The sequence below is a fragment of the Strix uralensis genome, chromosome 29 (assembly GCF_047716275.1).
Source record: "Strix uralensis isolate ZFMK-TIS-50842 chromosome 29, bStrUra1, whole genome shotgun sequence".
Taxonomy (NCBI): domain Eukaryota; kingdom Metazoa; phylum Chordata; class Aves; order Strigiformes; family Strigidae; genus Strix; species Strix uralensis.
This window is the reverse complement of record NC_134000.1, coordinates 5,835,620-5,862,412: the sequence shown is the minus strand read 5'-3', so window position 1 is coordinate 5,862,412 and position 26,793 is coordinate 5,835,620. Positions and strand designations below refer to the sequence as shown.

General features: G+C 40.4%; 2 protein-coding genes across 6 annotated transcripts in view; one reads left to right on the top strand and one right to left on the bottom strand.

Annotated features, from left to right (window-relative positions):
* Positions 1–519: 519 nt before the first annotated feature.
* RAG2 (recombination activating 2) lies at positions 520–2,920 on the bottom strand. Its single transcript, XM_074852528.1, has one exon. It carries the CDS (start codon positions 2,918–2,920, stop codon positions 1,313–1,315), a length of 1,608 nt encoding a protein of 535 aa, XP_074708629.1. The 3' UTR covers positions 520–1,312.
* Positions 2,921–3,248: 328 nt separating this feature from the next.
* Positions 3,249–26,793, top strand: part of IFTAP (intraflagellar transport associated protein) — a 44,148-nt gene continuing 20,603 nt past the window's right edge. For 2 of the 5 annotated variants that reach the window (XM_074852535.1, XM_074852530.1), the window contains exons 1-2: positions 3,533–3,672; positions 16,244–16,396. In XM_074852535.1, the coding sequence (XP_074708636.1) occupies positions 16,294–16,396 (103 nt within the window). In that variant the 5' untranslated portion in view covers positions 3,533–3,672; positions 16,244–16,293. Of the gene's footprint in view, positions 3,266–3,530; positions 3,673–5,557; positions 5,666–16,213; positions 16,397–26,793 lie in introns of those variants that run through there. The other 3 variants (XM_074852533.1, XM_074852531.1, XM_074852532.1) reach the window with 3 other exon arrangements.

The following is a 26,793-nucleotide window of genomic DNA, read 5'->3' as shown; positions in this document are numbered from 1 at the left end:
ATTGATTTTTTGAAAAGATGTTTGGAGCAGTAATAAAAATAAAAAATAAAGTCAAGAATGATGAGGTTTTACAAATAGCCAATAAAGGAATCCGCAAAAAACCTCAGTAAACTCTTGGGCTATTCAACCTTGACAATGTCCTTTTCAATCTGAATCCAATCTTCAACTTGTGCTTTCAGCAGCCAGCTGCATTTGTTTCCACCCTCACAATGCTCCACTGGCTCAATGAGTCACTCTGAACTACAGCTTGCACTTTTAAGCTTTCACACTCTACACAGTCACCCTGGGAGAGCGGAGAAAGAAATGCATAGCGGAGGACCTGGAGTAAATGATGAAAGTCCTGTTCATCAGAAGGTACTTCTTCTGAAGTCGATGGGAGCTCACAGCATGGGGTGGCTGTGGAGCTAGACCCCTTATCTGACTTCAGATGGACCTCCCAAGCACACATGCCATCCTTTCGTAGACTTTGGGATTTACAGTGTTTGATTTAGCCCATGAGTAAGTGAAAAAAATTCAGCCACTTTTCTTATAAACTTTATTAGCTTACTAGACTTTTAAAAATACAAACACAAAGCAGTTGTTGAGCACAGTGGTTTAAAAAAGCAATTTGATTTTTACTATGAGATGAGATGCCACAACTGTAGCCAAAACTGACATATAATCATTCGATACCTCTCAAAATCAAAATGAATTATCCACAATTAAATGTTCCATATGTAAGCTTTCCATAATGGAAGTCCCTGAAGAAAACTGACCCTCAGTGTCTGAATATTTCATTATTTCTGACACAAGGGACTTTAGTTTAAAACCAGAGTAATTAGTCTAATTTTATTTCATTACACCAACATAAAATTGGAGTAATGCAGCTATAAATTAGGCCAAATATTTCTAGAACTACTCACCAAGATAAAATATTAAAATGGGTAATATAATGTTCTTCATGGACAGCTGCTGACAGCACTGCCTACACGGGATAATGTTTTATCCTACCAGCAGTTCCATTAAATTCACTGGGGATAACTGGGGAGTAAGTTAGAGCATAAAATACAGCACACAGTTACCAGCATCTGGCTGTGCCTTCGCCGAGTGCCCTCTGTGATGGGGTTCCTATGGGGATATTACAAAAACACACGTTAAGAGACAAAAACAATTCATGAGCTTTGAAATGTAGCTGAAATACTGAAATAATTGAAATCAATTAAATGAAAAGATCTCTTCGAGCTCCAATAACCCATTCTGCTTCAACCATTACTAGCTGTCTTTGACTGGGATTTCATTTCCTCCCAGGTGAATACAAACCCGCAGTGTAAATCTATTCAAACAATCTCCGAAGAAAGGACTTTTTCGCTGGCGTTGTTAAATTCATGGTCTTCTTTTTGCGCAATGGCTTCATGGGTTGCTTTTTCAGGTGCCCCACCTTTTTGGGAGTTTGTAGCCCCTTATTAAGGTCAATGTGCTTGTTGCAGAAGTACTTGACGTTTGCTTCCGAGAGACGTAGGAGCATGGTCTCTGAGAGATCCATACACTGCGCGTGGACCCAGTGGCCTGCCCCATTGGAACACAGGATCATGGCAGGCTTGTTGAGCTCTGTTGAATAGAAAGGGACCCAGGTGTTAATGTCAATATTGCAACTGGCAGAGCAGGTGATCCAGTAGCCTGTTTCTGATTCATCTTCTTCATCATCTTCATTGTAAGTGTCAGTATCATCAACATCAAAGCTATTGGCTTCAGCACCAAAACAAAACTCTTCCGAATCTTCAAATGGAGTGGAGTCTCCGGGGTCTTCGGTCGATGTCTGACTGCAAATTTGTGCTGCCAGTTCTTCCTCCTTGTCCTCTTCTGCTCCTTTGCATCTCAAAATGTAGAAGTAGTTTGCATCTGAGATGAACTGTTTGTTGGCACCTGGAATGCCCAGCAATACAGACCCTTTGCCCATATCGCAGCCAAACCACATCCTGCAGTGCTTAATGTCAGGTGTCCAGTCTGGGCTCGCCCTTTCAACAATCTCTATCTTACTATCTTCCAGAACTATGGTGTTACACAGCAACCGTTTCTGGTTGTCAGACTGGTAGCCCCCGACAAGGACAAATTCGCTATCACCGGTTTGAGTCACTATAGCACTTGACACAGATATCCCCCCTGGCAAGACGGTGCAGGTCACGGCTGGGCTGCCTAGCGGGAGATCCACTTTTAGCTTGTACAAGCTGGGGGACCTGGTATTATTTTGAAGCGAATGGCCTCCCAAAATGTAAATTGTATCATTTCTGGCAACTGAAACGTGGAAAGCAAGTCCATCTTGAAGCTCTGGAAGTATGTATGACGTACAGCATCCAAATTCAAAATCAACGAGAAACACAGATGGGAAACAATCAACTACGCTGTTCCATTTTTCAGTGGTTCTTTGTGCAAGAGGAGTATATGATCTCCCTCCAAATATAACGCTCATGCTTTTTCCCCGGCTATGAACTACGTTAATTGTATGCCCATATCTAGCTTCGGGGACATCTCCACCTAGATCTTTCTCAACGCATTGAAATGTGGTTTTCTTGCTACTTTTGCTTACCAGACTCATAATGTAAATCTTATCAGAAAGGTCATTGTTAGGTGTTTTCCCACCATGGATGATATACTGGTACTCCTCAGACCCCGCGTTGCCTCTGAGCGTGCAAAGAGCAGGGTAGCGGAGAGGGGGGAGGTAACAAGAGTCTTTAGAGAAGAAGGCAGGTTTCATTTTGAGCTCGTTCTGCTTTATATCGAGGAGGAAAACACCAGTGGGACAGGATCTCTTTGGCCATCCTTTCTGCCCAAAAAAGAAAACATGCCCATCAAAATTCAGGAGGGAGAAGCCCGGCTGAAGCAAGGACGAATTATTGACGGTCGATACCACCCGCAGGGACATTTCGTCTGCTGACTGGGCCATACTGTGGTCAATACCTGAGAAAAAAAACCCACAAAACCAGATGAAACATGCTTCTGACTCTGTGAGAGTTGTTTACTTGAATAAATCGTATTAAAGTTGCATTTCAGTTGCCGCTTTGAGACCCGAAAAGAGACCTTTTTCTGCATCTCAAGGAGTGAATCACGCAAGCGGTGGGTTGAAGTTCCGCGGGATTCCGGACCTGGCAGCACGGACTCCCCCCCCCGGCCCCGGGCCGCCCCCCGCCGCTCCAGGCCCGGCGGCTCCCATGGCGACGGCGGCCCCGCGGCCTGCTGGGGCCGGTAGTTCGCGCTTGGCGCCTCGGCCTGAGGAAGCGGCACCGGCGGGGTGAGGGGCAGGCGGCGGCGAGTGGGGCGGCGGGGCCGGGTGACACAAGGCGGGCCCTCTCCTGCCCGCCTCTCGCCCCGAGGCTGCCGGGGGTGCCGGCTGGAGCCGCCCGGGGGCCGCAGACCGCCGCAGGCCGCGCGGCATCTGCCGAGAAGGGGCGCGGGCCCCGCGGCCCCTGGGCCCCCCCCGAGGGGCTCGGCGGCTCCCCGGGAGCGGCACCCCGCGTGTGGGAAGGGTGGGGAGCTCCCTCGGGCCGGCCTCTGCCTGGGAGCAGTCAGGGAGCTGGAGGAAGCCGCCACACAGCCGAGCGCGACCTTCAGTTGAACATTTTGCAGGTTTACCAGGAAAACGTCGAGATTTGTGGAAGACATTTGGGCTCAGCCGATGCCGGCTGCGTTTCGAACCACGTAGGTATCGCTGAGGCGCCGGGCGAGATCTTGCACCCTTGTGCTGAACAGCCTTGGCAGGGTGACTGGGGGGGGGGACACACACACTCTTGCTGCCAGGTCTTTCCACAGCGTGATCAAATTTTTTATCTTTGCTGTTTGCTCGTGCTTTTGTGAGTAGGTTTCAAGGGGTGTCTTTTTTTACCTGTTTGTTCAAAAATCTAAAAGAGTTTATGTAGTTAGCCTGGATGACAACGCTGAAGGAGCTTTGGAGAGCATGGACACCAGGCAGGGACACAACTGCCAGGGTCACTGGCACTGCCCTTCCGTGACAGCAGAGTTCTGTGTTTTAGCAAACATCCAAGTTCTCTGTCAGCTTTTGCCAGATCCCCACAATTTAAAAGTGTGAACTAGCTTTCAAATACAATATTTGAAGTAAAATAAAACCTCTACGTTTTAAAATATAATTCCTCATTTCAAAATCTTTAGGATTCGTATTTTCCTTGCTTCTGCTTTTCATTTTACTGTAAAAACAAAACCACGACACATAGAGTTTCTTTTTTAAGGAATGGTCAGTATCTTCTAGTTATGTGACATTAAAACCTGGGGACTCCAGAACAACATAGTGTGCAGTGAGAGTCACTAAAATCTGGGAGCTGTGACACTGACTGCATCAAAGTGCTGCCTGTGCATGTCCTCCTGCGCAGTAGGAACTGCTGTACCACATTCCTGTGCTGCCTGCCCACAAACTGGTGTGCAAACTGCTGTGCTAAAATAGGGATCTGCCATTAAATGCTTCCAAAGGTAGGTGAGCCAGGTCAGGTGTGCTTAGGCCAGAGCACACAGCGCAGGCCCAGCCATGCAGAGTCTATTTAAAAAAGAATCCATGGAATAGCTGTGTTATCTTTTGGCATGTTGTGGAATCATCCAGAGATCATGGTCAAGTTCAGCTCACTGTGTAACCAATCCCAGTGCCTCTGCCCCGAAGGTGGTAGTTTTTTCTACATTTAGATTCCTCTGCCCTGAAGGTGGTAGTTTTTTCTACATTTAGATTCCTTTTCAGAAGTACTGCACTGCAGGTCAGGTTCAGTTACGAGTTAATTAAATTAGTGAACCCTGTTCTGAGCATGTCAGTATACACAGCAGGTTTTATTATTTGCATGAAGAAAGATTTGCCAAGTTATTTACCTTCAGGTGATAATGCTAAACAGGAATCTCTGCTGCTTGTTTCTTACAGCCATTCAAAAATGGTGGTTTTAGAGGAGCTTGCACTAAGCTGGGTTTACTGTGTTAGATTTCCTTCATCTCTTCTTTCCTATTATGTGGTTACTAAGCTGCTTTGTTTTTACAGGATCTTTAGAAAAGCAGTATGTCTGAAGATGCCACGAACACGTCTGCAGTTAGTGTTCTGTATTTTGTAAGACTAGTGTTCTACATTTGACCGCTGGTCTATATTTAAAGTCTAAAAAGAGTATTAAAAATGGTGAACAATTTAATTGAAATGTTGGCATTCGTTTATATTCTTACATATACCTCAAGAATCTCCAAGTATGACAATTATTAGTGTCCACAATGTCACAGGCTATTTCCCAAATACGGAGTGATAATCAGTTCTGAGTATCCTATCTGAAGAGACTGTTGTAGATACAGAGTGGGGAAAAGACCAATGAAAATGATTAAAACTGAGATTGATAGACACAATTTACTGGTTAAATAAACACACTTAAACGCACTTCCACCTTGTCATCCCTTAATATTTCTTGAACTTTACATAAGCAAGCAGTTCAGTAAGTGACAGAGAGAATATTTATCCTAGATTCTCTGATGGAAGTAGCTCCTTAGGCACTTGCTGGAACTGCTTTGGCTTTCCAGGTTGTTTCATGCTAATTATGGTGTGTTACTACAGCGTGGTTGAGCTTTGGCTGTGCTGACCTCCACCTCTAACCTTCCAACACCACTGATTCCTTTGGACCAATGCTCATCTGACCCTAAGCAGCTTCAGGGAGCCCAAAAGGTAGAAATCTCACCTTATAACCAAAAAGTTTAAAGTTTTTTTGTGGTCTTATGCTCCAAACCTTGTCACTGTGGAGTCGGATTAACATCAGTGCCAGTGCGAAGGGAAGGAGACAAATGCTTTTGTTGTGGTGCAGCGCAAGATAGAGGGGAAAAGACACTACGAGAAGTAAAGACAGATAAATAGAGAAGGGTGGAGTTACATAAACAATTACCAGTTACGGTGACTTGAGTCATGCTTCATCATATTTGGTATTTTTATAAAAGATGAAGCTTCAAGGATTATATAAATAAGAATCTCAGCATTACTTTTATAACCCCTGTATTTGAGAAGCGAATTGTAGAGGTCTGAGCTAGAAGCTAAGCAAGAAAAAAGGATCTTCTCCTCTATTTTATTTTAAAATCAAACATGATTTTGGACTGGGTTTTTTTTCAGTTAATAGTTGTTTGTATGGCAAGAAGAGATCACAGGAAATTCAGATTTAGATAGGTGCATTGGGAGATTTATTTACAGAAGAAGCACATGAAGAGAGAAGGTGCTTTGTAAAAGCAGTAACTAATGCGATTTGAAATGTGCTTAGCATGGAAATAGATGGACAGAGTTGCAGTTTTGTATGTGGGTTATTATTTCAGGAACTATACTCACTGAGAAGTATAGGATGAACGTGTTTCAGAAACAAAGGGTAGGATTCAGGCGCCTAAATACCAAGTGACATTTCATATACCTTTGGATATTCTTCTTGTCTTCTGGAAGGCAGCAAGCCTCCCATAGGTCCTGTGTCTTAGGTCCTAGTAAATCTAGGGTTTATAAAATGTCACTAGATGACTATGTTTAGGCACCGAGTCACTCCCAGACTGTGTTTACTACTTACTGTTCTCTTTGACCCCATGTAGTAGTTGTTTGTTCACCTATGTGCTGTGCCTGTTACCTGATTAGGCAACAAAAACATTTTAACCAGGAGAACAACGAATAGTCAGTACTGTTGTTTAGTGTGACATTTCATATTAATATTTATCAGCATTAAAAACATACCCTACTCATAATACTTTCACAGTAATTTGAATGCTACCAAATAATGAATGATTAGATCTTACGAAGTGTAGCAAACCCAGAGCACCTTTCATTTACACAAAGGTAGGGTATTTGAACAGCACTGGTTAGACACGGAGAATGGATTGCAGGATAGCAGGATAGTTGGTAAATGCTCAGTGCTGACCATTAAATTCTGTCATTAGTTTGCAGTTATTTTTAACTTGGCATGAACACAGATATCTACAGTAGAAGTACATTTATTTTGCAATATTGTATATTGTTTTTTTTTTTTCTCTGACTGATCTGCAGGGTCTCCTTTTGCAAAATGAAAAAGCATACCCCTGAGAAGCAAGTGCTGTTCCCAAATTCTTCACAATCAAAATCATACACAGACACTCCCAGAGCTTTGAAGTCCTCCCTAAACAGGCTTAAGGAGAGAAATCTTTATATAGTGTTTCTCAAAACATTCGCTAAGTGTATCAACCAAGTTTGCTTTGGGCAAAACAATAAGTTAGACGTACCTGACTGATAGGGGTCTTTTGTGTCCTCCGAAATCTTTCTATGTAATTGGGATTCAAATGTGAGCACTTTGAGGAATCTTCTCTGACAGCACGGGGGGCTTGTGGCATGGAGAGACAGCCTGATGGAGGGGAATCTATCTGCTTAATTTGCAGATGTGCTCCTGAGAACTCAGTCTACTGTGGCTAACTGGCTGTGACCGTTTTTTTTTTTTTCTTTCCTTTCCTCTCTTGTCTTCAGATGGCAGAACAAGAAACCCACCAGCCTCCAGAAGCTTTAACTCTTTGCAGTAGAACCAGACCAGAGTAACATAGATGTCTGTTAATCAGATTGTAAATGTCTGCAGCATATGCTCCTTTATAGTTTTACGCTGCTAAACCTGCAAACCTCATGATCTTTTTCGGAACTTTTCACTGCTATTGTAATATAAAAATGTAATCTAAAGTAATTTTTGAGTTCAAAGAAAAAATAATTTCAGTAGCTAGTAAAAGAAAACAATTCCTTCTGACTGGCCTACTACTGCTTTCCCCAGGAATTCTCGGCTGCAAGTAGTGACATTGAAACAGAGCAAAGGAAATGACAAATGCATGCAACCCAGTGAGTGAGGGCTGACTAAAAGTCCAATTCAATGTCCACCAAAGTTATTAGGAATGTCTTTTTTTCTACTTCAGTGGCCTTCTGATCAGACCTTGAAAGACTAATAAAACTTTGCACCCTTCCCGTGGCATTTTTCATCAGTTTCACAGCGCTTTTCTCCAACAAAAAATAATTAGACTCTGGGAAGTCCTCTGGGAACATATCCTTTCAACAGCTAGCAGTGCTGGGGCACAGAGGATAAGCCACTTACATAATACAGCACAGCAAATAAACACAAAAACCTGGAAAATTCACTCTTCATAGCTCCCTGCTTTTATTTTCCTGGCCCTACTTCACCCACTCCCGAGTTACAACATCTGCTGCACAGTATTTTAGAAATATCTCATCTTCCATTTGAAACTGCTGTGAGAATAGAAATAGAAGGAGCTTGAAATGGAATTTGATTAGTACAGCAAAGCAAACATACCAAATGTTTGCAGAAATTGTCATGAGACGTTGAATAACTGTAATGCAGATAGGATGTGGTGACGTTTCTCCTGTGAAATACAGCAGCTCTAAGGCACTGTGCCCTATAGCAGCCATATGGACCTATTACTTCTCCACTGAAACAAAGATAAAAGTAGACTGTACTGCAGAGTTGAAAGCTGAAGAAGTTAACTTCCCCAAATTTAAGGGCATTCAGGTCACATTTATTTCTATTTTCAATAGTGCCTAGATGATGTTTGACAGCTTGTTATCCAAGTGCTTGACATAGTCTGACCCTTGTTTGGGTCTGTGATCAAAGATCTACTGGCAAAAGAGATATAAATGTTTAAGTGAAAAATACAACCTCCCAATTGGGTCTCATTTAATATTTTACATTCATTTTATTCTCTTTCTGCCAGCTGACGTGGCTTATTTTTAGAAATCCTTTTTCCAATTACAGTGGCTGAGAAGGTGGCAAAATTAAAGTTTGTTGGCAACAGCATGTCAGTTTTGGCTGAGGACATGGTCTGTCCAAGCTGGTCTTCTGCAACTGTCAGTGACAAGCTGCTGTGGAGGAGCTGCAGCAAATAGCTTCAGAATGGTGTATCTACAAGGCAGGAAAATCAGGTTCAGCACTGTCCAGGTCATAGCAAGAACATCAAAGATTTGAATCCTGAATTTATTTGGCAGAGAAGCCATGCGAAAATGAATAAATAGACTTTTCTATCACAATTTCTGTTTTAATACCATTGAGATAGGTAGTCTGTTTTCAGCAGATTGCTCACTGTTATGGAAATGCTTTGTTTCACTTGATTTTCTTCTTCTACAACTAATTACTTAAAATAATATGTGGTTTATATCTTCTTCATCCCAAATCATTCCAAATTGCATTGAGATCTTTCCAGGCTTTCCAGCATATTTTCTGCCAGTAAAACAGAGTCATTTCTGAGCTGGAAGGTAGCTGGCTCCCTGTGGGTTGCAGTAATGCACTCCAGCTCAGCAGGGAAAGGGAAGGCTGCCTTACTCGTTTGTTTGGGTTTAGCCAGCCAGAATGCAAATATCCTGGGTATTTAGCCAGGACCCATGGGCTGGAACCTGTGAAAAAGTGGCACAGGGAGTCCTACAGTCCTCAATTTTCTGTCTCATCTAAACCCATCAGTAAACGGTGTTTAACATGTGAGGGACAGGGCTTTATTCGGAGGTCTCATCTAAAATAGCTGATTGAATCCAGCTGTGCTTTGACTGTCAAATGCGGGACGATCGCATTGCAGGGGACAGTGGCTACCATGTTTTGGAGAAATGCTTGGTGCACAGAAAATCTTACCTTTGTTGTAGGCCTCCGGCTGATCTTTAAAGGGAGGAACACTCTAGAAGCCATTGGAAAGTCATTAAAAAAACCTTCTGATCATATACAGGACTCACGTAATAGCACTGAAATCAGACAGGATCAATGTGCTTGATCATAATTAAAGCCCTTAGATATATCCGTTAAAGGCTCACGTGAGCTGGGCACGAGAGACACGTGTTTTTGACCATTGCAAAAGTGGTCTCGGAGGCTCAGTAGTGCACTTACACAAGCAGATGCAGCTTCTGTGATGCACCAAGTGTGCCCTTAAGGCCTCCTGCTGAAGGCAGTGGCAAACGTCCCGTTGATTTAAACAGGGTTAGCTGTTACAGATCACATTGAATGGAGAGATGCTGCAAGGAACCTCATCTGAAAGTTTTCGTCCTTTGTAATTGAAACTTCTTCTTTTCGTTTGTTCCCATAGTTCAGTTGACCCACACCTGCTTGTGGCCAGAGCTTGCTGCCGTGGGTTCACTCCCGGAGCTCTGCCTTCCTGCAGGTGGTGGGGAGCGGGGAGGAGGAAGAGGGAGAAAAGTAGGGCAGGACAGTAGAGCAGGGAGGGCTTGCTTTCACAGCTATTGCTTTGCAGATGTCTAGACAAGAAGGAAACAGTTGACTCCCTTCTGGGAAGTGAGTAACCTTCCTGTGCTGCCCTACTGAGAACATTTTACGTCTTTCTCATCCTTCCCTTGCTCCTGCTGCGTGTTGCCACTGTCTTCTTGTGCAGGCACTCATGATCGTATGGCTGTAAGGCAGATCAGAAAACATGTATTCGAAACAGAACATGGGTATTTGCTCAGCTTAGTTTCAGGTTTTATATTGGTACTTTATTTTATCTGGCCAAGAGATGGGCTGGAATGAAAAGCCAAGGGGTGAAGGGGGAGGGAGGGTGATGGTGGCCTTTTTGGGAGCAGCCAGCACTTAGATAGGCTTCAACCGATTCTGACTGCAGTTGATACAGGCTTATTCCTTTTGCAAAGATGCTACCTCATTCTTTATTGCTGTAATAATATTGTAGCAAATCCATACTTCTAGAGTCTCGTTGACTCACTAATCTGGTAAACAGTAGTAAGACAGCAAGGAGTGGAAATCAGATACTTTTCCTCCAAAAGTACTCATCCCTGCTCTTCAGATTGAGTTTACTTTCGTTGCTAACAGTATAGAACCTAGGTCACTCATTTTGTGTGTAATTAAACCAGTTTCCTTGAGCAAGCTTTACACAAATATATGAGTTAGTTCATATATTATATGGGGTGACTTCTCCCATACTGCTGCCTAGAGGGCAGATTGGGATGTTACTTTTTCTGTAAGAGACAGCGTGCTGTTACGTAGCTCTTGGAACAGGTTGGAGAGGAGACTCTCACGCCCTGAATCACAGTGTGCTTTCTCATCATCCTTAGGAGGCAGTAACCAGCTCTGGTTCTGTACTTGGTCCCTTGGCAACTTACTGCACACTTAGGACTTGCCTGTACGCCTGCGGTATTGCCTGCCTACACGAGTGGCCAACCTGCAGAGCTCATTGCCGCATGGCCTTTGCCAGCCCACGCCATCACTAGTGACAGCTTTCATGTTGCTGAACTAGCCAGGCCAAAAGAGTCCTCAGGATGAAGGTCTTCAGTGAAGACCGACATGTAAAACCTTTATGAATGTATTACCGTAAAACTGGGCACAAAAGAACCTTCTAAGGCTCAGTTGGAAGTTTTAGAAGGCAGGCATTCTGGGTGCACAGGGGATCACCACCTAATGTGCATGCCAAAAGACAAAGGCACACTCATTATATACAATAAAAGAAATAAATATTCATATAATTTCCGATACATACCTATTTCCAGAGAATCTAATGCATATGTTAATACATTGCACAAGCATACTAAAATCTGGGGAAGGGTCTCTGAGGGGTTTCCATGGGGGTTTTTGGTGGTCTGTGGTGGTTCCTAGTGGTTGCTGAAGTCCTTTCCATGAACTCTTGAGTCTTTTTTCCATATAAGATCTTGTCTTGGCTCATTGCTCTGTCTGTAAAGTTTCTCAGATTCCTTATTTTTGGTTTCCACAGGTGTCTGCTGGTTTATCTGCCCTCCCCGGGATGTACCTATCACAGTTGCAAAAATTATGTCCTCGGGTGCATTCCTGTCTGAGTCCCCTTACATTCATGCCTGAGGCCCCTTACAACAGTTGGCACCAACTGCTTGCAGGCATCAGATGAGAGGTGTTACAGAAATGCTTGTTGCTTAGGTCTGTATTGGAGCTTGTAGGAGAGTAGGATTGCTTTTGTGAGAGGTTAGTTATATCTGAAGTATTAAAGACCCCTTTGAAAAAAGTTAGTTGTTGCAGGTGTAGCTAACTGTGCTAGCTCTATAGGGAAAAAAGGTCAGACATTGTCCAGTGGTAACAGAGTATAAGATGTAAAAAGAATGTATTTGTGTTCAGTCTGATTTTTGCAGACAAAGGTTATATATTCTTGAGAACGGGTGTATCTAGTGATGTTTTCCATGAACCTTTCAGTGATCTATAAATAAACATTTCTGAATATCCCTTTTTTTATTGAGAATGATTTTTGGGAGAGCAAATTCATAGTGAAGTATTTTTTTTTCCCGGAAAAATAAAATTACGTAAGGTTTTAGTGAGCTTGTAGAGAGGATTGGCTTATTGCTCTTTCCATTTAAAAATTCAGAATCTCGATCTTTCTTTCATTGCCTATATTATATTTAGAAGAAACATAATAAAGCACTCAAAAATGCAGCCTAAAGCAGGAAGTCTGTATTCCACCACATTTTTTATTGTTTATTAGAACTAATTAGAACTGTGTAATTGAAATCACTTGACCTGCCTCTGTGATTCAATGCAGAGATTTCTGGCTTGGCTTAACCTGCTGGGAAGAAGACTGCATTTTGAGAAATAAAATTGATTTTGCACAATCTGCTGATGATCAGCGAGGCTTAATGAATGATCTCAAGAAACCTCATTATAGTAATTTGGATGGATGAGCAGGAGCGGCATGCAAAAAGAAGAAAGTATAGTTGGTTCTTGAATGCATCACTTCCTGATATTTGACTCTAAAACTATTAACAGCCAGCAAGGGAAAAGGGTCAGCTATCCTTGCCTTACTTTCCTTGAAACTTCCAAGTTAGTTTGATGCCTTTTGGGGAAAAGAAGATAAGTTTTTGATTTCAGTAGTAGTTACTCTCTAGCAGAACAACGCAGTTGTTTCATTTGTAGAGGTGTGATTGTATCCAGTTCATAAATCGTGAGTGATTCCAATCCATGACTGTACATTTTGTTCAGTTCAAAGAAGTCATTGCCTTGAGGCTGTGAATTGGATGATTGCTGAAGCCTTTTATTTATCTGGAATCTACTGGTTAGTTCCTGAGCAAAGGTGAGTCTTCTGGTCAGCCTGGTTTCAGCTGTTTGCATCCCAAAACTGTGCAGCCAACACAGTATGGTGTTCTTTTGAGAGAAACGTGGGAATAAAGTAGGTGAAAACCAAAATGGAGTGAAAATGAAAAACACAAAAACCTTGATAGGTTGAGGTAAGTTTGTGAACACCTCTGTTGTACCGTCCATCCTAACCATCCACATGTTCAGTTTCAGGTGTAGTAGATGTTCTCCAAATACCATCCTCTGTGCTTGCTTTCATTTAGGCTGATGCAAGAGCACCCTGCAGTTCTTCAAAATAATTGAAAACAGGAGGGGACAGGTAGTCCTAGCTGCCAGTCTCTCCTCTCTTTTGTTTGAGTGAATGTCTTTTTTCTGGCAGAACTGAAGCTTTCATTAGGACCTAGCTGGTTTTTCCTCTCCATGAGGAGATGATTCTGTAGACGTAAATAACAGCTGTGCAAAGGAAGATTAGGTCTGTGTTGGACTATCACCTCAGTAGTCCATTTTCCATTTTACTTCTTGTTTAGATTTTTGAAGCAAAACTGTGAAGTTCTTCTAAAAAGCAATGGAGGATGGATGCCAAAATGACAAATTGGGTTTCCTCCCCTCTTTTGCAATTTAGGATTTATTAAAATATGAATAATTTAGTGAACTCATGTTCCAAAATATATTCGTTGGGGTTTTTTTCAGAAGAAAAAATCAGGAAATGTGGCCTGTGAATTAGAAGCTATTTTATTTTCTTAACCCAAGATGAATACCTTTAACATAGTTGATGGCAGATCTCATATACTAGTGCCTGTAATAGCTATACTGGCTGTAGGAGAGCTACTCTGGATTTACTGCTTTGACTTGGGTAAAATTTGTTCCATTTACTGGTAAAGAAAAGCTGTTAGTCTTGAGAAAGTAATCTTTTCCTGTGCTTGGAATATCCTAGGCATTTCCTATGATTTTTTTTTTTTTTTAAATAATACTTTTTTCGTGATGCTCCTTCCCATGCGTAAATATTGAAGCGCATGCTAGATGAAAATATATAGGATCAGTGAAATACATGGTTACAACCTTTAGGAATAACTTCCTAATCTCCATATGTCAGGAGATTTCAGGTATTAAATCTTAGATTATATTCTAATAGCATGCAGTGCTTGCTTTTTCGTGAGGTTGATGTTCAAGATTTTGCAATCATAGTTTAGCTGAAACTTTGTCAAGTTGAACTCAGCGCTGCGTTTCCCAGCTAACTGTAATGAGTCAAAGCCTGGTGTTTATCCAGAGCCTTGTTGCGCTGTTGCTCTACAGTTTAACCAGCAGAGGATGTTAAAATCTGAAGTTTCCCAACTTCTGTGGGAAGTAGAGGCTCTGCAGCAGAGCAGGAGTTGAGCTATATAACACTTGGTCTGGATGCTTAATCTCAGGCTGATGACCCGTCGGCAGTAGAACATGGCATTCACTTGAGAAAGCTGCCATCCAGCTTGGTTAAGGATACAACTATTCCCCCAAATTGCTTCGCAGTTTTCTAGCTTCCTAGGGCATTTTAGAGTAAAGGAATCTAAGCTTTACTGCCAGCCCTGATTTGTTTATAGGTCATTTAAACTCTTGGTGACTCAGTTTTTTCATCTGTTATTGGGGATAATATTTGCTCTTCCTATTGTGAAGTTTATTTCGTTAGTGTTTATAAAGGACTTGGAGATTCTAGACGCCAGATGCCAAAGAAAAACAAAAGCATTTTCTTGATTAAATATATGTATTTTTTTTTTGACACTAGCCTTACAAATCACTGCAGTCTTTCATATAATGAAATTTGCCTCAAATAATGACTGTAATAACTGAACAATAATGAGGAATAGAAGGCATTTCTTCCCTCCGAAATCACTGTGATTTACATATACCACTCTGAGAGTCTCATAAATTATATTCTGCTTGGTCAGTCCACAGAGAGATTAATACTGCTTTGTTTTTTGTAAAACGTTAGAAAACTTAACCTTTACGACATGTGGGTGTGTGCATGTGTTTTTATATCTTCAGAAGATTAGTCTCCTTTGCGAGGTGGCAATCCAACAAAATTAGAGTTTTACATTAGAAATCACGCTTTGTTTTCCTGCTGGGCTCTGAACAATTCTTGCTCGGTCTTATTTAACTTTAAAATCAGGTTGGCAGCCTTTCCTCAGTGTAGTTGATTTGAAGTTTTGCTGAAGAATTAAGCTTTCATTCCCAAAAGCCACTTCTTAATGCTGTGGTAAATCAAGTGAAGAACCATGGGAACACACGAAGATCAAGCGCTCAGTGTATAATGCGTTCTTACATCTTTATCACATTTATGTATGCAAACTGGGCGTTTACAATTTATAGTTAAGTTGCCCCCATGCGAGACAATGTGCGAGTTACGTGTGTCCACACCTGTGCTTTTCTCCTTCTAGTGCTCTGGCCCTATGTGTGTAAAAATTAGTAATATTATGAACTATTTAGCATCACACAGCTGTTAAAATGCATTTACACAGCTTTGATAAGTGAGGAGCAAGGTTAACTTCAGTGCAGTTCACCAAGAGCTGTTTCACGGCCATTACTTCCATTAGAGTCTGGTAAAGTGATGAAGATGGGCTGGAAAGCTGGTGCTGTGTGTCTGAAGAGTGGAGATTTCAAGTCCAGGAAAGCCTCTACAGGGTTCCTTCAGCTCTCAGCATTTGTTCCCTTCTCGAGAGTTGTCCTCGCCCAGTTCCATCATACCCTCCCTGTCCTGTGTGCTGTCTCAGCGCACACACACACACACACACATGCCATCATGATTTGACATGTCCTCCAAAATCTGGGGTTAGTGGCTTTGATGATACAGTCAGCAGTGCACCTGCAGAACGATGGATTCAGTCCAATTTTTGAATGTACAGGTGTCCCAGTAGCTAAATTCAACGTGCTAGTGAGTAGTGCCACTGTTTCTGCAAAGAAGGCAGGGGTTGTAAGGCTGAACAACTTCAAGAGAGGGAATGAACACCACCGAGAAAGATTGACACTTCTGTGTCCCGGAGGACATAAATTTCAGGCATAGATGATCACAGTCTCTCCCTTTGCACTTAAAATTACTATGTCCACTTGAATTCTGGGGGAAATGTTGTGTAAAGTCGCACTGACAAGATCAGAATTTCACAAGGAGAGAAGAAAAATTTGACATTCTGGTGCTCATCTATGTGAATTAGGGACTCTTCAGTTAATTTGTTTTCTGCCTACAGATACATACGGCTCTTTTCTTCCTACTGCAGAAGCAGCCTACTAAAGCAGATATACTGGTTCGACTGTCAAGGTGTGAATCATGGGAGAACAACTGTTAAACAACAGCATCCTTGATCAATTTATTAATAGCCATGAGCAGTCATATGAAGAGTTTCTAAATACATTCACTTATCTTTTGAAAGGTATGTAACTTCCCAAATCTCCCATTAGAAATAGCAGCCAGAAGGGAAATTAAAAAGAGAAGCAGTAGTATTTAGTGTTGTTTTGCTACTTGCTTGCTTTGTGACCTTAGGCAAATCCTTGTAATGCTTTTGTTTCTCCTGTCAGCAGCTGGATCTCTGAGGACAGCCTTTCCTTAGCTTGTTTCATAGACTGCTAAGGTAGGTCTCTACAAGTGGTTAATCAGGTTTTCCTCGCTTTAGGGAGGTGGGGGAGCATGCACTATTTGGAAGGATAGGCTTTCCTAACTACGCCCTGTGTTGTTTTGCTAGAGGTTTCCATAAAAGAAGAGCCTAAGGAAAGTGTGTAATAATAGGAGGTGGACTGAGATCAGGGGTGTGCAGTTTGGATACTTTCACAGGTTTTCTAACGCTAAAGCTGGGCTGTGCTGCCGTGTGTGCCAAGCTAACAGATAACTTGGATGAAGGCACATCAGGACATCACATTAGGATGATCAGACTGAACAGGTCACATGGTCTGCAGATGAAATAAAAGGTGGGGCTTAACCTTGATAACCTTCATTGCTGAATTACGGGCAGTTCCGGTCTGGATCCAAATTCTGGAGCTCAGGTTCATTTCTTTTGGCCGTGTGAAGTCAGGTGCCCTAAAAATAAATGCAAGCTACATATTGCTCACTTACAATTCTCTGCCACAGCTTTGCACTAAAAATGATGTCCTCGTATTATTGCAGAAGCACTGTATTTTTCAATTACAGCATGTGGCATGCTCCATTGATTGGCACTCAGAAGTCTGTCCTGTCCTTGTCCTTCAGGCAGAACTAAGTGTCAGTCACAGGCACTGAGCAGAAAACCAGTGGGGGAGCTGAAGCTGCCATAGAAATAATCTTGTGGCAACCTTCTGTCTCTCCTCCCAATAAAAAATAGACGAGAAAAGGAGACACTGGGGAATGAGATAAGAGGATTGAAAATTAGGTTCTGGTCTTCTTTATGTATGATTGATACACTGGGGATAGCTTCTATCTTGGAAGCACGCTGCATATCACGATGCTACTTGCAAAAAGCCTCAGCGTGTATTTCAGTCACTTTCATTGTCACTACAGCATCTGCCACTAAAACGGTATAAAAGGTGGAGGTTTAGCTGAATCAAATGCTTAGAAATGCAGTTTCACATGCTGGTATAAACAAAACGGCTCAGCTTGTTTTCCTCTCACCTTCATTTTTCTTTAAAAATACCCAAAGGTGCAGGTTTGCATTATAGACTAATGACCTGCAGAAATGCTGCTTAAAGCAGAAGGCATTTTATCATCAGAATAGTGCAAAATACATAATATCACATTCTTAGTTTCTTAATTTTGCATTTGAAAAATAGTCATTTAGTTGTTTTTTTTTTTTTTTAAAGAGCAGCTGTGATAGCTTAATAAGATTATCTGCTAATAGGCTCCAGAAATTTTCACTTTATGTAGGAGTTCAGATATTTACTGTAGGGATATATTTGTGGTTCCTGTCAAGCAAAATCTGACTATTTTCAGATTACCTTTCTGAATTTGGCCCGATAATGGTGTTGATCCACACACTAAATCTTTGTACAGAGATCGTTAATGTCAGAATTTGCACTCCTGCTGAATTACATATGGAGATAGCTATTTGTGTACACAAATAACTAAGCCCATTCAGTTGTGTGTGTAAATACATAGGAGCTCTTTAAAAAAAATCGCTTGAAAAAACATCACCATCTGATAGATTTTTGACTGTCATAACATTGGAAACAGAAGACACACATATAACTACTTGGATCCCACTGATTTCACTGCGTACCGTATTTATGTAAGGTGATTTTAACTTGTGCAAGAATTTGTACTAGCTCTCTAGTTGGGATTGCAAGGATATTTTCACCAGGAATTTCTACATTATTCTTGAAAGCATCTCATAAGAATCTGATTTCATAGCTGATGTTTAATTTTTCTTTTAATTTTTCTTAACTTCTGAGTTAAAATTACACACAGTGAAACTGAAAAGAATATACCTTGAGTACAAGGACCCAAGCATCCTTGACTGTTCTGGCCTGTCTAAAAAGAAGCCTTTGAGGCTATAAATGTCAACCTGGAGTAGCTCACTGTGAGCACATTAGGGTCTTGTGCTGACAGAATAGTTCCATTCTTGTAAATACAGGAAACAATGAATTTTTACATTCCCGACTTTCATTGGCTTTTTAAGGATTGCTAACATCCTAATCAAGAAAATCACATTTTTAGAATGTCTTTTTATAGCCGAATGTGTGATACTACCTTTGGCTACTCCTATTCTTCCTTGTGTTATTTGGAAAGATATTCTCTAAGGTCAAGTAGAGCAAAAGTTGGAGTCAAAATAAGGTTCTTCCAAATTCTGTGTCATTCATTTAGTGATATGTGTATGGTTTAACTAGCACACACATACGTTAAAAGTCAGTTGGACTGTAAAATTATATCTTTGATATAGGTATTAAATCCTCCTGATTTTAGTATTCCTAAAAAACCCAATGATTCTGTTTTCTAAGGTGTGCTTGGTGCTGTGACAGAATGAGAGTTCATGAAATAACTGACAAGTAAATCCTATAGTAAGGCCTTTACCTCACTTCTACCAGATCTGATGGGACATGGATAAACATACTGAAATGTCATTTTGAAACTCTGAGCTCAGCATTTAAAAATTTATCTACTCCAACAGAACATGACCTATATATCTTAAACACATAATATTTATAAAGTGTGGGAGCACTTCCTCCATAGTTGAAAATTTTTTTAACCCTTTATGGATGGACACTTGAGGGCTAGGGTAAGATTCCAGTAAGTCTCTTAGCTTTCCTACTTACAGCATCCCAAGTGTGTTTTTTGTCAAAAGGATAATACTAACAAGATGAATAGATAGGTGAAAGGGCTGGTGAATTCATGGGAATATAATTTATTAATTAGAGCATAGGTCTAGAAAGATGAACGTTTTCATGCTCACTGTAAAGCTTTGCAGAACTTTTCAGCATCTGGAAACAAATGACCACCTCTTGTGCAAACCCAAAGCAAAGATGTTGGTAAGAGGAATCATTTTATTAGTAATTTATTTTAATACATTCATTTGTATTGCTCTTAGAATCACTGAACTCACTTATGACAAGTTACATGCTTAGTCTTGTTAGCTTGTTCTTTTAGCTTTGAGTGTAAAGACAATCTGATAATAAAACAGCTAAGTGGCATTTGCTTTGAGGTTGTACAATGCCACTATATCTTTTTTAAGTCCAGAGAAAAATCTTAAGCGTGATTTCTTGACTGTGCAGTTGAAGAAGCCTCAGAAGAATTGGATTTACAAAGGAATCTATGACACAGGTTTCTGTAGGTGGGGTCAATGAGTGGTCTCTTCAGAACTAAACACTTCTTAGAGCAACTTTGGACAAAATCTCATGGAAATAGACCCAATCCCCACTTTTTAAAAAATTGCCACACAGGGCAAGAAGCTCTTTCGAATCTTAGGAAGAGTGTTTGAAATCTGGTAGAGAGAACTATGATATCCAAAATTAGAAGGCAGCATCTGCTAATTTTTCTCAACTCAGAGAAGGATTGGGAAATTCAATGGAGCATAAAATATCTCCTTTGACCTTCTACAAAAAATACAGAAAAAAACAAAAAAAAAAGGTCCAAGCTTTAAATTTTTTATCTAGATTTTAAATTACTCCTCTCCCACTTCCAAAAATATCCCTGGATCAGTCAGCTGCATAGAAAAATGTGGCCATAAATAAAATTCTTATCCAAACCCAGGTTTCGATTCATATTTTTTTCCATGGCCCTGGGCATTTGACCACTGGGGGTAAATTCAGTCCATTCCTGCTGTTAATTCTGCTCTGTTTCATATACCTCACACTGCCAGTGCGTTGAAGACTGAGGACTTTGGTCAGACCCACCTCTGAGCAAACGGAACCTTGGATGTATACTTGGTAGCCTCAGTGCTGTTGTTTTGATGCTTCTGTACCAAGCAAGCTGTCAAGCGGAGGAAGTTGGAGAGTGACTGACCACTTCTCTGCTTCCAGGTGGCATGCAAGAGCCATATTGTGTGTTGTGATCAGATTAATTTAATTCCCCAGTGAAAGCTGAACGATGTATTTAGTTCACAGTTCCATTTGATGGTAGCTGTCTGCTTCCTTTTTTCGTTAACCACATTTAGGAAAAACAACAACTTTAAACTTCCTATATAAGTGTCACTCCTATAAAGTGTCACTTTACAAATGTGAGTCTTAGCAGCAGAAAGCATAGCAGAAAACTGTATAAGAAATGACAGTAAATTCACTTTAATTTTAAAAATGGACCAGTAGGACAATTCTAACCTCAAGAGAAATTTGCAGCCTTCTTCCTATGAGTAGATTTGCCAATAAAAGCAACTAGACAGTTCAATAAAACTAATTAAATTAATCTGTCATCCCCAGGGAACTTAAACAGGGCATGAAATGGGGAAACAGCGTCAATTCAGAGCTTTTTATTGATGTGTTGTGCTGGATCATTGGAAAGAATTGGTTGGGAGAAAAAATTTGCAATTTTCTATTGATCATAAATTCAGTGGCTATCTCTATGTAACCTTCATTCAATATAGTATAAAATCAAGTACCATACAAAGCCCCTAAATGTAGAAAAAAAACAGGCATAAGGATGCAAGCATAATAGATTATTTTTTAAATAATAACAGCTGATCTCTCTTACGGATATTTGTTGTCCTTAGATCTCAGTGGTATTTGCTATGCAAAGTAGTTCATCTGCATTGTATAGACAGAAAAAAATTAGGCATAAAGAAGGGAAATGACTCGTGTTTATTTGCACAGTAGCTCACTGGCAGCACCAGATAAGGACAAAGGCACCGGACTCCTGGAAACTTTGATAGCCCTGGAACAATAGTGCTTCCCTGATAGCAATTCTTTGCTCTTTTCTGTGATGGTTTTATTACTAAACAATTTCTAAAGATTGTTTCAGATGGAAAAAAAAAAGTATTTTCATTCTGTTGAATAACTTAGATTTTCTAGAATGTAGAAAAGGGAAATATTTAGTAATTTTGCTGTTGGTACTTTGGTACAGATTCCATCCTATAGTGGCGTATTGGCTGTGGTCGAATTCTGTAGTACTATAAAAAGCAGTAACACAAAATGAAGTCTTGCTCTAGCTCATCACCTTGCCTTGAAAGGCATCGAAGTGTGCTAAATGCAGCTGTTGACTAAGTTTCATGTCATTGTAGTGAGGTGAGGAAGCCTTCTTTTCTAAAGATGTGGGAAGGACACAAAGCAAATGTCAGAGATCAGAGCCACGTAGTGGCTCAACAGGACAATCAGAAGCAGAAATCAAATAACCTCACTTCCAATTTAGTGCTGAATTCTTTATAGAATTGGGTGCTTTTCTGTGTCCAGTATAAAATCGCACAGAAATGCCTAGTTTCAAGCAGGTTGATATTTGCCTTAAAACAAATAATCAGGCCTTTTGAAGATGCCTTAATGTCTTAATTATACTATCCAAAATGGAGCATTTTTGAAACTCTTGGGCTCTCTGACATTTTATTAATTTGTTTGCACCTGCTGTCTTTTTATGATATTATTTGTTAGGAAAGGAATACTTTGTGTGGAGATGTCAGATGCTTTTAATTATATACAGTTCACTTGTTTCTTCCGGTGCTTATCTACTTACCTGCTAGTGCTGAATCCTTCTAGAATGGAAGTACACAGAAGGTTTTCAAGATCAATTCTGTCCTGATTTATTAGTATGTCACCTGCTCTTTTAAAGTGCTCCAAAAATATGTATTTAATGTAATCACCTTGTGCTGAGAATGAATTTAAGCACATTTGTGGTTGCTTTGACTGTAAAAAAGAAAAAAAAAAAGCAAGTGTAACAAACACAGTACTTACTTAAGTAATAAATACATTCTGTTACTTTTAGCTAAGGTTCAATGTATGGCTTAGTGTAGCCAAGACTCAGAAAGAGTTCCTGTGGAGTTCCTGTACACTGAACTAGCATTCTCTCATTAGTTACTGTTTAATATAAAGCTCTTCCTAAACTATCCCTCAAACACAATTTCTGAAATATAATGCTATTTGAATTCTGCAAAGGACAGTGCAGATTTTCTGAAGCCATCAGAAGCAGGCCCACCTTAATCAACTTCTGGAAAAGGTCTTCCAGCTTTTATATCCTGATACACTCTCAAATTATAATTGCAAAATACTATCAGTTGTACAGCCTATGCCTTTACAAAGCTGTTTTTTTCCCCCACCACATAAACACTCTTTATTGTTAGAACTAGAAATCTGATCTAATATGTTGGCATTGCTTGGTAGTGACAGATACCGCTCGATCCCTGGTAGATATTAAAAGGTGTAGCTCCCTTAATAGGACTGGGCTGCTAAATATTAGGTGAGGATCTGCTCTAAGATTTCTGTCATGGTTTTCTGAATTTTTTAAGGGTTATTTTTCATCATCATCTGTTGGAAGAAGCAGGATTTTGCTCATGAAGGCTGCTGAAATGGTCAAGTGCACATTTGCCTTGTTATTTAACTGACTGCTTTATAGTATTCAAATGGAGAAGGTACCCAGAAACAGCACTGTTGAACCGTGGAAAAGTAATACATATTTTTAAATGATCAGCTGGGGTGAACGTGGTATAAACAGGAAATACTGCCCATTTTCTAACACTGACACTATCTAAAGCACGACAGAGACATAGATACTGATGCAGATAAACACTACATAAAACCAGAACACACAGGTTCCATTAAGGAAAAAGGGAGAGATACAGTGAAAGAACAGTTAAACTTCTGAAATTAAGAGCTGAGTTAGTTTGGAAGACGTATTGCTGTACGTAAAGCTAAAGCAGATGTGTGAGAGTGGCTGAAATATACTTGAGAGTAAGTCATTCGTCTTTCCCCTGAAGGAGCACATACAAAAAAAGTCCCTTCCTGTCTGTTTTTTAAACATACTAAGTAGGGAAAGTACCCAAAAATGGCAGTAGAAAGTAATAATGGGGACTTAAGAGCTTACCCTTTTAAGTCAGAAATAGCCCCACTGAAGTTACTTGTCCCAGTCCATGGAATATTTATCCTAGCTGAGGACATGGCGTAGGGACATTTCCTTAGGAAATTGGCATTACTGAGGAAAGAATCAAGTCCATATTTCTGATTATAGTAAAAGTTGACTTTTTTTGAAGGAAAGAAAAAGGTAAACAATACTTTTTTGCTGATTATTTTCATTTAATCGGGGTAAGATTAAAGACATTAGGGGAAAAGGCTGCACCAGCTGAATCTCTGGTGTCAAGAGCAAACGATCCTGTAGGCGTGAGCGAGTTACACTGGGAAGACACTGCAGTGAAGGAAAGGGGATCCAGCAGCAAAAATGCCCTTGTTAATTAGAGGTGAAGTGTAGAACCGGAAGACCACAATGTTTAATGTGTCACAAATGTCAATTTGCACACTTAGGCAGGTAAGTTGTTATTTTCTCTGCTGTATAGATCAAGTTCCTTTGACAGAAGAGTTCTGTTTGCTCAGTGCTACGGTGAGATCAGTGTCCTCGAAATTAGTGAGGGTTTTGGTTGAGTGAGATTGGAATGGGACTTTAGGAATTCCGATACCTAGGGGATAGACAGGGTTGGCAGATATAATATAGTATCTGTGGAACATCCACTGCCTTTTTGGGTGGCAGCAGGAGGCTAGGCAGGATGCCCTAAGACTCCTAAACCAGCACTACATAATGAAGTTTAGGTGCCTGGATTGCTCTTACTTATGGACAGGCATATAGGACACTGATACTGAAATCCTGCAGGTACTTACTGTGTGGGATACTTGGGCTTTTTGTCATGAAAAATTGGACAAACTGCATGGATTTACAGAGATTTATGTGTTTGAATACATGGAAACAGGAAGATAGCTCGAGGATGTAAATCAGAGCAGGTTTTCTAGGCTAAGTAACTTTAAAACACTGTGTTCTATTCTCAGCTGGGCAATATGCAAGCAGAAGGAGGCTGCAAGTTTTGATTGGGTTGCTGCAGAAAATCTGGGAGCTGGTTTGATTGAATTACCAAAAAGAAATAGAAGGCTTTAAAAATTATCTTCCGAACAAATTGGATTTTTGGCCTTGAAATTTGTTTTTTCCTCTTACAGCTTGGCATGTAGGGTAAATGAACTCAGCACCGTACAACCATTCACATAGTTGCAAATGCGTAAATACACGTACTTCTCCTACAGTATGTTACCATCTTGTGAACATCTCAAAGGGATATTTTTATGGAAACGTTTCAGTGACAGGTTTTGTCCTTGTTTTAAAATGTCGCTGTTTGCTGATGGTGTGTTTGAAGAATGGACATAGTGAATGGACGTGAAATTTGAAATTTCATGACCTCTGTGCAAGACAGTTGTCATGCTACTATGAGTAAAATTACTTTTTGTTCAGGAGTCCTGCACAAAGTCACTGTATTATTTAAATCCCAGGTTTTCTATCAAAGCTTGACTTGGAAGGGATTGAAGGGATTCACAGGCCTTCTGCTGGCCCTCAGTCCATCATTTTGAGGACAAAGAAGTAAATTGGAATTTACAGTAGTAGCTTTGCTGTATTTTTTTTTTGTTTTATAGTTAAAGGGGCCTGTTTCTCACCCAATTTTTGATTTTGGAATGAATCCATTCAGTTGAAAAACAGGTGGGAAATACCTGATACCTGGTAGTTTGTGTTGTTTTGTCCACTGTATTATCCCAAGCTAGGTTTTCTACCGTATGTTATTGATTGCTGCATCTGGTCTGTCTTTGAAATGTTTCAGACCATGAGACTCCTATCATTCTTCCGGGGTTACTATTTCATCTAACAGATGACAGGAAGTTTTCCTTGATAATCCTGGTAGCTCTCTTCTCTGGCTTTGTGATAAGTGACTCCATTATTTGAAATATGTGGGTGATCAGTGGTAACTTTCAAAAGATTCCCTTCCAAATTGGAAGACAAAGAGAATTTTAAACAATATAGAGGATAGATAGCAGGAGAGAAAAAAATTTATCAAGCTGGATATACTTTCTGATAGAAATACATTTCTGAAGTCTGCAACATACTTTTCAGTGACACACAATTATGATGGATACTACTCTTGAGAGACTCAGATTTACTTTTCTAGAGACCTAAGCTGGCTTATTATTTCATTGTTAAGGTACTGACAGTGGAATTCTAAAAAGCAAGACTGAAAAACTTTCTGCAGAGAGACTATGTGAATCTTTCCATCATTTCAACCTTCTTCTGCTACTTTTTGTTGTGTTTGTATCCCTTATTTTGGACTTTTGTCACATGTTGTAAAGGCCAGTGTTGTACATCTGGGTCTTGGCAGGTTGAGAACTGCGACTGTGAATGAGTCAGTTATCGCTCAGGCGGAAGGCACAGTGATCCTCTTGCTGAATGTGATCCTTCCTCTTCCCCCTTCTCTTTCAAAAGTAAGGACAGAAATGGTTGAAACTCAGAACACTGTCAAAGGAATGCAGCTGTGATATTCCTCTGCAGATTGTAGTTTCTTTAAATTTACAACAATTTATGTGTGGTTTTTAAGAATATTTTTTAAGATCACGACTGTTACTGCTTCAAAAGAGCCAGCTATGTGATGCATGCATTGAGAAACTATAGGTATCCGTAGTTACTTTGGACATCTGAAGGTGGATCTTACTGGCCCTGAGGGACTGTGCTTGAGGCTAGAAACGTCATGTGTGATTCACCTCCCCCCCTCCAATTTATGTGGCTCATTATGCACGTGGTTACACAGCTGAGGTTCTGTCTGCAGCATGCATTTCACAGCTGCTTGGGGTTGCTTAGACTTTTTTCTTTTCCTTCTGAATTTTTCTTCACTCGCAGTCATGAATCTAGTATCACATTGCAGTTGTGAATGTTTCATCAAATGTAATGTTTAATATTCTATAACCCAATAACTCTGCAATGGTCTTAACCAGAAAAAAAGTTTCTGACAGCAGTTTATGACTGATCTCTTAAGAAAAGGAATAGTGCTTCTAGCTGTAGTCTGGGGTCGGGAAGTGGCACATAAATACAATGAATGCACTTGATTTCTTATTAGCTTATTTAATCTATCTAGCTTTTGAACTGTAACAATAGCTCAGCTGTCCAGAAAATATATAACCTAATAAAATAAATTTGTCAGCTCATATGCACTGTCTAATTATAACTGCCCAGCTATGTGTCACAGATCTTTTGATGCTAAAATGATACTGTTTTATTTGGAGAATTCAGAACCTATGTTTTGGAGAAGGACGATGTGATTTATATCCCAGAAGAATGACCACAGTGCTATCCAAGATAGACATAGACTTGTGCAGGAATATCATGTTCATTCAGAGCCTAGCAGCTGTATGAATTATGTTGCAGTTGATGATGCCCTTT

Bases quoted from the DNA above. Each gene is read 5' to 3' on its own strand.
- RAG2 (XM_074852528.1), bottom strand. From the start codon at position 2,920: ATGGCCCAGTCAGCAGACGAAATGTCCCTGCGGGTGGTATCGACCGTC.